General features: G+C 42.3%; 1 protein-coding gene across 2 annotated transcripts in view; it reads right to left on the bottom strand.

Moving 5' to 3' along the window:
* The window catches only part of LOC115355998 (regulator of G-protein signaling 6-like), a 111,355-nt gene that overhangs the window by 1,232 nt on the left and 96,638 nt on the right, over positions 1-13,485 (bottom strand). For both annotated transcript variants that reach the window (XM_030046973.1, XM_030046972.1), the window contains 6 exons: positions 13,143-13,204; positions 10,015-10,125; positions 8,255-8,380; positions 4,905-5,091; positions 1,292-1,381; positions 948-1,001 (listed from right to left, as the gene is read on the bottom strand). In XM_030046973.1, coding sequence (XP_029902833.1) covers positions 948-1,001; positions 1,292-1,381; positions 4,905-5,091; positions 8,255-8,380; positions 10,015-10,125; positions 13,143-13,204 — 630 coding nt within the window. The remainder of the gene's footprint in view (positions 1-947; positions 1,002-1,291; positions 1,382-4,904; positions 5,092-8,254; positions 8,381-10,014; positions 10,126-13,142; positions 13,205-13,485) is intronic.

Genomic DNA, 13,485 nt, shown 5'->3' with positions numbered 1-13,485 from the left:
CAGTGTACAATTTGTTGCACTGTTGATGGCTTTTTCCTGTTTTCCAGAAAGATCCAGTAACTTTTTCACTTTCTAGTATCACTCTGCACGAGACGGGGATGGCTTGACTTTGTTTTCTTAATTGAATCAGCTGTGGTAAATATATAAGCGACATTTGATTTTGAGCAAGCTGCTGTGTGTTAACAAGATGCGGAAATGCTCATCTCCCACCTCTTGTGCACGTCTCATCTACCTTTTACCTCACAGGAAACGGCACAGAGAGTGAAGCACGAGGGAAAAGTTTGACAGAAAGCCCATCCCCAATCCCAACTCTGACCTGAACCTCTTTTCCTGACAGAACCGCTGACAGAAAGCATTTGAGGCAAAGTTCACCCGGTGCTGGGAGCACAAAGAGCACAAGGACATTGATTTAAAAAAAAAAAAAAACTGCTTGGAAAACACATTTTTTTACAGAATATTGGCCTTTAAAATATCCGCTACGCACCATCAAATTCAAGCTAAATTCAACAATATAAGTGGATTCAGGTGGTTATGTCTGAAGAAAGCAAACAGGGAAGACATCACCCAGCGGCAGGAGATTAACAGTTGGCATTGGTGGCATTCAGCCAAGAGGAGGAAAGCATCACTACTACTCTCCACTTAGGGAGTAAGTGAAATAATATCATTTTGTGCCAGATATTCTTGCAGTACAGCAATCACTGTGATAGATGGGAGGATAAATGTTATCAGTGGTTACAGTTCCACCATGTACTTTCTCCTACAACTTCAGAGTTTCTGTGAGGTTTATTTTTTTAAACACAAAATACTACCTCTATTTACTGAACCACTGGACGTACAGAGGTGAAAATGGTATTGAACATTTTGTCTTAGTTTGAGTAAAGTCAGAAAAAGGGTAATTTGGCCAAAACAGAGGTTTTCTCTAAAGGCTAAAAGAGACAGATACTCACCACACTGCGGGTGAACTTCTCCAGTGAAGTGCGGCGCCCCTGCTCTGTTTCAGGCTGGAGGAGGACAGCCGACACCGGTCAGAGAAAAAAAAAAAAAAAAAAGTGGTGAAGGAAAAGAGTTGAACAGTTTGGGCCCATGCGGCTGCTGTACATCTTCATGCATCTGCAGGCATGCAAGCTCACACATACACATTTATATTTAAAACTAGGGCTTTTAGCTCACGCTTCTTCCAGAATGACCTACATTGACTGCCCTAAAAGAACAAGCTTCACTTCCTGCAACACCCAAATTACATGCAATTATACAGTACAGTTACATTCTTACATTACACACACACACACACCTTCTTCCTCGCCATCAGTAGGTCTTGGTAGGCATTGGAGCGCAGGAAGCGGGTGTAGCTGTCACTTTTCATCAGCTTGTAGATGTGGTCCTGGATGGATGGAGAGATTACGGAAGAGAGAGAGAGAGAGAGAAAGGAGAAGATGCACTGGGGTGAACACAGGGCAAAATGAGAAGCAAGGCACTTCCCCTCTGTTCTATATTGGGTATGTGCTAATGGCGTGTGAAGCAGGCCAAGTCAAACAGGGTAAACTCCGTGTGATCGTCACTGAGGGAGAGACGTGGCTGTAACACAATGCCGGCGCTAATTGACAGGAGTAATCTTTTCTTTATTTAACTCTTCCCGTTAAAATCCTGTAATATGTGGTGAAATTTGTTATTACTCCCCCACCCACAAACAGCCCTGCCTGCTCTGTCTGCCATCAAGGTGCATTCTCTCTAAATTACAGTATAATATAATATAAACCCATTAGTTTCTATTGGTGAAGCGTGTAAGGAAGACGAATGAGGCAGGAAGCAGTGTGTGTGTGTGTGTGTGTGTGTAAGAGAGAGAGAGAGAGAGAGAGATGTACAGAATGAGAGAGTTTCTGAAGAGCTATCACTGACACTGATCATCTGAGGAGATTCAAATTAAAAACAGCATAAAACCACTCTGACTGGCACTCATCACTGCACCTTGCAGCGAGCAGGGAGAGATAAAAGGCCGTGGAAAAATGGAGTTGAACTGCGAGCACTTAATATGCCAAGACCCTCTCTGTAACACTTTCATGAGCAAATATTGCATTGAGTTCAATCACAGTAATCGGTTTGGGTCGAACAAAAGAGAACACGCTCAAAAGCGGTGCGAGAGACTTCCTGCTTTTTTGCACATACAAAGGCCATGAAGCAGGGAATGCCAAATCTTCAGTGTGTGTGTGTGAAGCGATCTATCAAAACAAGAAAATGCAAGTTTGATGAAGTTACCTCAAAGTAAGAAATGTACAATATTGTGTAAAATGTTACATCTTCTCTCTTGCTCATCCTTTTGGTATTCCTCATATAAAGCAACCCCAGCCAGGTTGATTAATGTGGAGTTGACATACACCCCTTGACGTCTAGGTCCTCATACCCGTTAGCTCCTTCTGCTAGAAAGTGCACTTTTAAAGTCACAAGGATAGAGGATTGAAAGAATTTGTGTCGTGTCTTGCCATATTGTAATGTATAGGCATTAGTAAGCTTCTAAATTTTTGGAAATGTTTGTCAGTGTTTTTTAATTGTTGTGAATATATGGAGTCCTGGTGTGTAGGCTCTATTGCGTGCCATACAAAAGAACAATGTACCATACCACAGTCGTTGCCTTTTGATCACTGTTTATTATATTGTCGCACATTTTTTTTTTCATGGTTAAGTCGGTGTTGAGTGTCCTGAAGCCACTGTGGCCTTAACAATAAAAGTGTCGGTGGACGGTTCACAGAATGATGAAACACTCACGTGGAGCACAAGCAATACTTTGAAGAGCACTTTCATTCTATGTGTTGACTTTGTTTTTGCTTCGATACACAACATCCACTTTATTTCTCACAGGCACAGGTACTTTAGCCCCGCCTCCTCAAAAATAAGGGCACGCTCTCCATCTGTCCTGTCCACTAATAGTCTCGCTTGCAGCATTATTCTTCATTATATCGAGCTAAACAGGCTTAATTACAAAGTCCTTGATGGAGAAAAAGAAAAGAGGACAAAACAATTAAAATAGAATAAAATATTCATTGGTGCCTGATAGGAGAGGACAGTTTCATAGCCCATGTGAGCCATGATGGCCTTTTATCCGTGAGTTTATGACGGATCACACACTCATTCATTAACACAAGGTCAGAATGCTGACACAAAATAAATCAGAATGAAGCGATATTTACTAGCACTCTCTCGCATGTGTTTACTGTTTTTTCTGTCCGTCTCTGTAGTATCTCCTGGGAAAAATGCATTCATGATTGCTCATAATTCTTCAAAAGCACATTTTCAAAGGAACTTCTTCCTGGGGGATCACACAGCAATCAGATCATTTGTAGGGAAGTGCACTTCAAATTGAAATTCATAATAATGCAGTTGTAGATAATGAGCCAAAACAGTTTAATGTATGTTAAACCTCGTCTTTCTCTGTTTCATACGTCTCTCATATGTTCTTGTTGAACAGGCTGTATGATTAGCTGGCAGTGGCCTGTGCAGTATGAACATAAAAAGACAATAAGGGTTTAATTTAAGTGTTTTGTTGAATGTTGTGTTTGACCGGGCCGTGACCTCACGTGACCTTTATTTCCTGTAAATCAGAGTATCGTAAATAGTGAAATTATCTTGCACTAGTGGGTGTAAATTAAAATTTCAACCAATAAAACTTTCACAGATAGTTAAACATCCTCTCTCTATCCCTTGAAATGAAATTGTGTCTCTCTCCTAAACTGACATCCTGCTGGTTTGCACTTTGTGAATGAACATTTCCTGCACTTTGTCCTTCCCAAACCTCCTGATTCAGGAAAATAAGAGTCCATTTCATGTCTTTAAGGTGATGGACATGGATTATTATCTCAGAAATGATGGTGTCACATGTAAATGCTGGCAGCTGCAGAGTGCAATATGCACAGTGTTTGTATTTAAACGTCAGTGTAGTGTTACTTCTGTGCGTGGGCGTGACCTTTAATAGGTGAAATTGAAGATTTCCTTCGGCAACTGGACTTATTAGAGTTCTTGAAGACTTTTCACGTCTCATCCGACAAGCTTCCTCAGTTCTGAGCGCTGAAGAAGCTTCTTGGATGAGAGGCGAAACATCGTGCCTAAAGAAATCAACTTTACCACGACCTGCATGACTGAGAATCTCCACAGACATCACATGTGAAATGTTTCATTAAAGCGGTGGCTGTGGAGTCCCGGGACCAGCAGGGCTGCTCGAGGGGGCTCAGTGGCGTTCTCAGCAAAATGAAGCTTGGCTTAAAGGTGCACTAAATAAAAAGACATTGAAGTGAGGACCCTTTAGATTCAACTACCAAACTGCAAAAAAAACTCTAAATTGGATGATTGAGTCTACGTGGTCCTCATAATCAAAGCGATGATGAGGACTTTTGAGAGTCAGCCGACAAAAAACTGTGAAATGAGTAGAAAGGTCAGCATGATCCTTATTTGAGTCAACCCTCAATTCTGCGAAGAGCACCTTTAATTTGACATAATAATTTTGCTAATTTTGAAGTCATACTACAATAAGATAATATATGAGGATAACTAGACCAAATAATGTATCACTCTGTTGTTGTAGAAAAAAAGATCCATCTTAACATCGTCTTTAATGTAGAGTTGAGTCATAATATCAGAGATAATTCTGTATCATTGGGATCATTTCACTATAAATGATCCCCATCAGAGAGGGACTGTAATTATCTGCTCAGATACAGCTGGAGAGTTACACAACTCAGCGTTCAGTCAACAACAGAAATCTTCCCACATCGGGATGTGTGGGACTGAATCTTCTCAAATGGAGGATCCTTGTGTCTCTGTCTGGGGGTGGATGACATGAAAATGTTTGAGAAACCGAGCGAGAAGATATTCTTTAATCTATGTGTGTGTGTTTGGTCCTGTGCGTCCGTCCCTACCTGTGCGTCCTCGTAGCTGTATCGTCCGGGGTCTTTCAGGTTCTGGCTGGTGCGTTCGTAGCTGTGGGAGTCCAGATTGATGGAGCTCGGTGCGCCCTCGGCCAAGAACTCCGCCCATATCTCCTGTGCCCGCTCTGCCACCTCGTGCAGGGGCCTCCTCTTCATGTCCTGCACCGCCAGCCAGAACCTGCCGGGGTACAAATCAAACGCACCTCAGGCTTTTATTTCATTTAGAGAGGCCCTGACCAGCCCCATCATCATGAAAGCCATCTGTGGAAGCTAATTCTTTGGAGGCAAAACATCTGTGAGGGACATTACGATGCTTCTCATGGCAAAACTGATGCATCTTCAAAATCATTTTGTCTAGTACCAAGTCATAAAATGTTATTTTTCTTCAAAATATGCCAGTGGGGTGAGATCATTTGAACTGTTCCCACTGCACATCAACATGTGAATTAACACTTCTGTTCACTGCGGTCACATTACATACGTGACTGCCTGCAGAGGTGATTTGGGGAATTAAAATCTGTCCGAAATGTGTTTTTGGGGTATTTAAACCTGGATTTTCATGTGGTCAAGCACTACCCCGCTGCTATCTGATCAGCCAAGACACATGTCAGTACCAGGTGTGAGAGTCAGCATTAAAACAAGAGGTAAGACTTTATATGTACTGTCCAATGTTAATGTTCAATATTTAATAAGTATCAACTTTATATCAATTTAATATCAATCTACCATAACTGACACAAAATAGTTAACTGACTCTAAGTTGAATATTTACATTGGACTGGTTGATCATGAAATTATCCACATTGATTCAGTTATTATTGTGATGTTTGGACCGTCCAAATAAAGTGTGACCACACAAAACTACAAATCTAAGTGTGTGATGGCGTGAATGATGTGGTTATCCTGATTATTCCAGGACCGCAACAACATCAGCGTCACTTAATGCTGCACAGCTCGCTACTGTGGGACTGTGTTTATTCACTACAACACTAATACCATACTACAAGCTGGTAGATAGTTGGTACATAGTGTAGATAGCTTAAATCTCTTGAATCGAGAGTGTGACAGTCCTCTTTCTGTTTCGGCTGAGGCTCTATCTTTGTGTCCGAAGTCAGTCTCGAACACTTTGCCAGCCAGATGTACCTGACCAAATGAGCCCGATCGAGGGAAACACACACAAAGCAACAAACAGAATAAGTCAACATGCAAAAAAATGTATGTGACAAAGATAACCACAGTTTAATTTCATTATGCAACCTGTTGTATAATGACCAATAAACTTCCTTGTATCCTTGTATAATATTGGGGTGTATATTCGATAGAGGCTTTAGCCAGCAGAGGCAGAGTGGAGCCATGAGTGTAGCACTACACTGGCTAACTGCCTCTAATATTATTTCATATCTGTCTATATTGATCTGTGGACTGGCTCGGTAATATTAGAGGAAAAAAACACCTCTGGGGATCTCTTTCCTGTTTTTCCCACTCTCTCTCTCTGTCAAAACAGTCTTTCCCAAAGCTCCCTCTTAAAAGCAATTAAAGGTCTGGACAGAGAGAGAGAGAGATAGTGATGGGGGAAATGGCGGCATAGCTGAGGGCTGAGCAGGGAAATGGGTGTTTCTCTCTCGTACTGTGTGTGTGTGAGTGTGTTTGACTATTATCTCCCACTGTAGCTGTAGGGTATCAGCGACCCACATGCTATCTGCCCCATCTACTTCCAGGCTCTGTGATCCTTAGCAGGTTCCTCTTGAGTCGAGAGAGCGCCACTCACACACACACACACACACACACACACACACACACACACTCTGTAGTTGTTAGTGATGCTTTCAGCTCTATCAAAAGTCAGTGTCTCTTTCAGTCCCTCACTCTCACACTCACACACGTACACACACACACACACACACACACACACACTGCTCTGTTTTGTTGCACAAAAGCCTTAACATGGTATCTGTTTGTCCACCATCAATGGTGATTCATTTCCAAATCAATAAACAAAATTCTTCATTCTTCAACCACTTCATTTATTATAAAGAGGACACACTTTTGCACACATACACACACACACACACACACACACGCCAACACACAGTGAGAGGGACTGGTCACCTGTAAGTGCTGCAGGGTGCTTCCTTTCACAGCTGAGACATGGGATATGGGTGATTAGCCATGCTGGGTATTATGAGTTATCTTTGCCCAGTGGGGACCAGTGGACTGGGAGGGAGGGGTGGGGGGGTGGCAGGGGGTCTCTAGAGGCCTTTGGAAGGGGCCCAGAAGATGGACGGAGCAGATAAGGGGTGATGCTGGGGGGGACAGGATGCTAGAGTTAACTCAGTTATCTCAGACTGTAGCTGAGCGATGGATTTTAACAAGCAGAATCAGAGGCTGAAGGTCAGAGGATGGATGGATGGATGGATGGATGGATGGATGGATGGATGGATGGATGGATGACGACTTCACCATAAGTCAGACTCCACCATAATTTTAGCCAAAATTTCACCAAAATTTCCAATTTGTACTTGCCATACCAGCCAGGTGCCGAGCTGACACAGAGAAATGCCTATAAATTTTCATGCTGCAAGCGAAGGTGAGGCGGCTGATCCATGCTTTGTGCTCCAACAACAGAAATTCTCCTTTCAAATAAAAAAGTGTTCACTGGAGAAATCAGAGCCAGCTAAATATTGCTCTTTTGGACCCTCCGTGCAATCATTTAGCTCCACAATGCTTGGACTGTACTATTTGGAGCAATTTCGTAGCATCATTTATTTATTTATTTAGTTTTCTGTAGCCCTATAAATCAAGCTCACAGCCACTTAAGTTGTTCTGGAAAAGGCTGACACACAGACACACAAGCTACAGGCCCACCACAAAAAATGAATGGCTGCATGTATTAATATAACAGAGCAAATGCTGACGTCCAAATTGTATTGCTTTCACTGTGCAATTCAGATTTTTATTGGTTTTAATTGGCTTTATTGCTATCTGAATATTCTTTAACATTCCTCTTTTTTCCAGCAATTTCCCCGTGGGGATCAGTAAAGTTTATTCTTAGAGTGTTTTATTTTGAAAACATCTTTGCATTTTGTATAAAAGATACATTTTCTGCATGGAAAGTTATAAGCAATCAGCTTATAAGCTGCTGTCCAGACGTATAGATAAGAATGATAGCAAAGATGGTGGTGCTCTTTTCTCTCAGCCATGACGGCTAACTACCTGTCTGTTTACTTCAAATAAACCAGAAATGCAAAAGGCATCACTTCCAAGGTGGCAGGGGAGTATTCCCAGGAAGGAGCCAGCAGGTGACACTTATTGGTTTGAAAATGTTGTGAACTGTTGCTCACCGCAGGTTCTCGGAGCTGAACTCTGACTCCAGGAACTTGAGGAAGAGCTCCTGTCCTGCCGGGTCCTTCAGGGCTTCCTCCAGAGAGAAACCCCACTTCTTCACCCGCTGCTGACTGGGCTCCTTACTGGGAGAGATGGGAGTAGAGGGAGGGCGAGAGAGAGAGAGACAGAGGGAGGGAGGGAGGGAGGAAGAGGAAAGCAGGCGGTGTAAACATCAACCTGAAGCTGCTGCAGGGAGGTTAATATTAAAAAGAGATTAAAAGTGATTAAATTACAGGGTGATTGTGGCGAGAGCGAGAGAAAGTGCATGAGAGCGGGTGGGGAGGGGGGCTGACAGATGAGCACTGAGGAGGGGATAATACATCGAAATCCAAAATTCGATTGGCCTCTGAAACGTCTAGAGGGGCTAATGGGGCTGGGATATTGGTGTCTAGGAAGCTGCGTATTACAGCGACGTTCATCTGACAGCTGATCATTTTAATCTCTACATGGGACATTTTCTCCGAACTTGCAATTAATCACTTCGGCTGAATTATTAAGCTACATTAGGCCCAATGATTATATGTCTGCTCTAATTAATTCCTGCATAATTCAGGGAGATCAGGAGTTCAGGGGAAAATACAAAGTGTTGAGAGATTACGAGGGCACCCCCTCTAAGAGATAATAGTCCAGCTATGCTACCTTCATATCTCCAGATACTAATTAAATGGCCAGTCAATAACTTGACATTGTCCTACATTCGTCTGTGACAAACTGGGAATGATTAATTGACTTGGGTTATTTGATTTGGATTGTTTAAGTAATGACCTCTGACTTTCCTTGAATGACCTCTGAATCTCCTTCACTAGTTCTTCATAAAATGGCTAATAACTCAAATTGTGCAATAAAGTGAAAATTAATTGATATTCACACATACTGGTTGAACTGTCCCTGTAAGATCATGTGAATAACACGAGTACAGTTTTAGTGTGGATGCTCTGTTAGGCAAGGTGTTGAGACGGGGTTATTTTTAGGGATTTGAGACACATGGATCCAAAGTGTAACCGTGCCGTTTAGGATCTTTGATGAGGAGAGAAGAGAAAATAACAGAAGTCGGCCTCCGGTACCTTCGAGCGCCTGGACCAGTCCTGGGCAACGTAAGTTGAATATATTGCTTCTGTCCTTTAATCTTGAAAACATAAAGGGAACATTTTTCACCTGATTTTGTGCCGGAAATCGCCAGCCTGATGGTGTTCAAACTAGATTAAGCACACCTCAAATTGTTGAAACATTTGAGAAGAAGGGTCTTTCGAAGAAAACTCAAAGGAAACGGAGACTGACTGATGCACAGGGACGCTGCTGTGGGGTGAAAAGTTCCCGTCTCCATAAGAGTGTGACTACAGTAATGCATCAGTATTTAAGACCTCAATTCTTATTTTCCAGTAGACAATGAAGTGTCACACTTTTTCAGTGTGTTGTACAAATGTCCTGGTAATTAAATATAGTTGTCACATAAAATAGTATGTTGATTTTTACCACAACCAAAATGCAAAACTATAAATCTATAAATGTTTTCACATGGTATATGTGTAGTCTACTGTCCATTATGCATCTGTATACATTTACACTGTACATCATCAGTGTTGTATGTTTTCTCTCTTTGACTTTATTGTTCATACATGAAGTGCAAATAAATTCCACATAATGTACAAGGATTAACAATTATTCTCTTATTATTCTAATTATAAACTGGATCTAATGTTGGCTCCTGCTCCTGTACCTGGCCTCCAGATCCCAGAAGGTGCAGTCGTCGCTGGTCCAGGGGTTGGAAGGCTCTGGTGGGGTCACAAACGGGTCGTACTCCATGTACTGCTCTGTGTAGCTTATCAGACTGAGACACACACACACACGTGTACACACACACACGCAGACACGCACACAAGCACAAAGGGAAAATGGAGCACATAGAACAGAGGACACAAATGATATAGGCATGGCCGATCAAAAGTTCACACATTGAATTCAAAAGCAACATTTTGACCGTTTGGCTGCATTTGCTGCAAAGCGTAAGTTCTGAGAAATAAATCAATTAAATCACAATGAAACACCGAAGCCGTACACATGAAAACATCTGTTTTGCTCAGACTCACCAAAGCTGAGCTGTAAAACCTCCCACTTGCCTGATAGCCTGAGCAAAGCTGAGAGAAGTGGCATGGTAAACATAAACCACCTCCAGCAGCCCTCTGCAGCTCGGAGGCAGCCGTCAGCAAGGTGTTGTTTACCGCTCAGTCAGAGACACAAAGCTGGCCCAAATTATTTATCATGAATGAATGCTTTATCTTGTCATTGTTTTTCTTTTTTTTTTCACACCATAATAGCCACTGTCAGCCTCCTCCCTAATATAATGACAGTATGTTGCATATTCTCTCTGAAATGTTTTAAATAGAGCAAAAACCCATGGTATCCAAACAGCATTTTACTGTGTCTTATCTTCGACCCTGTCCTTGTTCAGAATATGATAAAAGGTAAGCACTAAAGCATTTTCTGTCGTTTCTGTGACATGCAGTAGGCTTATTATCACAAGAAATGTTTATATATGAAGCTGTACATAAAAATGCATGTATACATGTTTCTTGCAAGTTGCTTTGAATGTTAGTGTCATCCAAGGTAGATGTTTTATGTCACGCTGGTTTCACGCTTGGCTTGGTGCTCCAGAGTTTCCGCTCTGTGAGCTGCCAATTAAAGCCCGCTCTGAGTGCAGATAGGAGGTTAAAGGGTCCAGCATAGCAGCCAGCAGTAATCACAGCTTCCCTGCTCCGTCTGTCCTGGCTGATTGATCAAAGAATGGGATTGGCACAGATGCAAGCTCTGTGTGTGTCAGCCCTACAGGAGGAAAGGAGCAGCAGCACACACGCATACACCCACTAACATATTGTACATACATGCAAACTGCAAATATAAATATCTGTGTCTTTTAACCTCTTAAACTCAGACAGGGATGCCAGTGACCTCGGTTTGCATATTGTCTTTCAGAGGCTCTACCGGTCTCACTTTTAATGCTAAACCCCCACCAGTAGCCATTTCATTAAAGTGAGACCTTTTTTGTGAAACTTGCATCACTGTCTAAATTGACCCACTGTGACCTCTAGGATAATCACATCCCCTTGAAACTTTACTGCTCAAACTAGAGACCGAGGGCATTCAGATGATGTATATTTTTGTAGGTAAACTCTTAATTATGGGGAGTTTCTGAGCAATTTCCAGACAGAGGTGCTCGCCATCCAATCACCAAAAAAAATGCAGTTCTTACAGAAGAAGGAAGAATTTTTCCATGGTGTTCCTCAAGGTCTTGCTGTCCTGTTGTAGTATTTTAGAGGGATTTTTGACCTTTTTTTTTTGTTTTTTGTTTATCAATTCTCAAAGTTCAAAAATGGTTAAATTTTGCACCATATCAGTCACAAATGGTATCAATCCAAGAGTTGTTGCAACAACTTATGAGACATAAATAGGCACGGGAATGGCCATTATATCATCAAAACATAATGTTCTAACCATTATTCACTCTAAATAAATAAGTAAATGAATAGGCACCTAAAAAACAGATTTATGACTCGAAATACTTGACACAGCGCTGAGCTGCATCTCAGACTTTACTCCAGGTTCCCAGCTTTCAGATAATGAATACCACTTGTATGTGGCAGCTCCTGTTGACTTTTTGTCTCCCCCTCAGGTTCCCCTCCACCTCAGCCAAAAAAAAAAAAAGTGTCAACAAAATGGGGATGCAGTGAAAGTGTTAATGTGTCTCTCTCATTCACGCACGGATTCCAAACACGCAGACCTTGCAGCATCAAAAGGAGAGCTGTGTACTTGTAAGATTGGATGTGAGGTGTGATGAAGGAGGAGGCCAAGGTGTGTGGGAGGGAAGGAGCAACAGGAGGTGCGCAAGGTCTTCACATCAGCATTTAATCAGTTTAGAGATTGAGGTGAGTGCCCCAGGTGCTCATGGGAGAAGCGTGACGGCGATGTGTTTCTCTTGTATAATTCACAAGCGAGGGCCCCAGTGACCTCCATAACAGAATGACAACTACACTGATAAATAAAACATGGCATACGATAGTGTATATCACGGGATGCATTTTGTGATCATGACCATTTGACACTCATTTGGTCGAGGTGTGGTTTCTGGGCCAAGATTATGACGATTACGATGATAAAATCTTCCCAATAGCATTTCACTGACAGCTACATGATGGAGGCCAAGGTCCATGTCGACTCAAACAAGCACAGAATATTTTAAAAAAACATATATCAGAGCAGCTTTGGACTGATATTGAAAAGATACTTAGCTTAAACGTTAAAGCTGATTTACAAAATGATGCAGGTAGAAGCTTTGAATGACCACAGATGTCACCTCAGGTTCAGTTTTGGTGCTATAGTGGTGCTACACAAATTTTCAACGTGAGTGCAGGCCGGCGGATCAACAGCTATTCAAAATGTCAAGACGTGTGCTGGGTTTCATTCCAAACATTGGCCAGACATTGATATGTATCTATAGAGCCAATATTTCAAACAAAAGCTTTTTTCATATTAATATTCCTGTCTCCAGATGCAAAACTGGCACCCAAACATGGACAGATGGGAAAGCAAAATCAAAATTACCTCCAGCTGCCACTGCTCTGACACAGGTACACAAGGGGGCAGACCACGGTGGCTAGCCGGAGCCAGCTTTGTGTGATTATAGACGGCCAGACAGGGAGAGGAGCAGATGGGAAGGCAGGCAGGTGGCCGCTTTATAAGAAATGCAAATGTCCCCACCTAACATAATATGCAGCGTGATGAGATAAAAAGTGGACATGTTCTCTCAAGGATGTGCGGCATTTTTAGCACGGCGGCGACAGTTTCCTGTACCTTTCGGCGACCTTGGACATCTTCATGCAGTGACGGTCCAGCTGGGTGTTCAGGAATAAGATCTGAAAGAGGATGAAAAGGGAGGAAGTCTCTGTTTTCTCCTGGAAGATTTACGAGGCAGCCGTAAACACAACACTACAGGTAGGAAGCTTAATTTAAAGATGCTCAGGGCTGCACGTTTAAACATCAGTGTATGATTGTCACATTTAAGGTGAAACTTTACTGTGTCTACTGTGAGCAAATGGACCACGGTCAAGATGATTGGTATTCTCTATTTCAGGGTTTCTCAACCACTGGGCTGTGGCCCATTGATTGGCCACGAGTGCCCTTCTAGTGAGCTGTG

The sequence above is a fragment of the Myripristis murdjan genome, chromosome 24 (genome assembly GCF_902150065.1).
Source record: "Myripristis murdjan chromosome 24, fMyrMur1.1, whole genome shotgun sequence".
Taxonomy (NCBI): Eukaryota; Metazoa; Chordata; class Actinopteri; order Holocentriformes; family Holocentridae; genus Myripristis; species Myripristis murdjan.
Note: the sequence above shows the minus strand (reverse complement) of the source record. Positions and strands in the feature narration are given on the sequence as shown.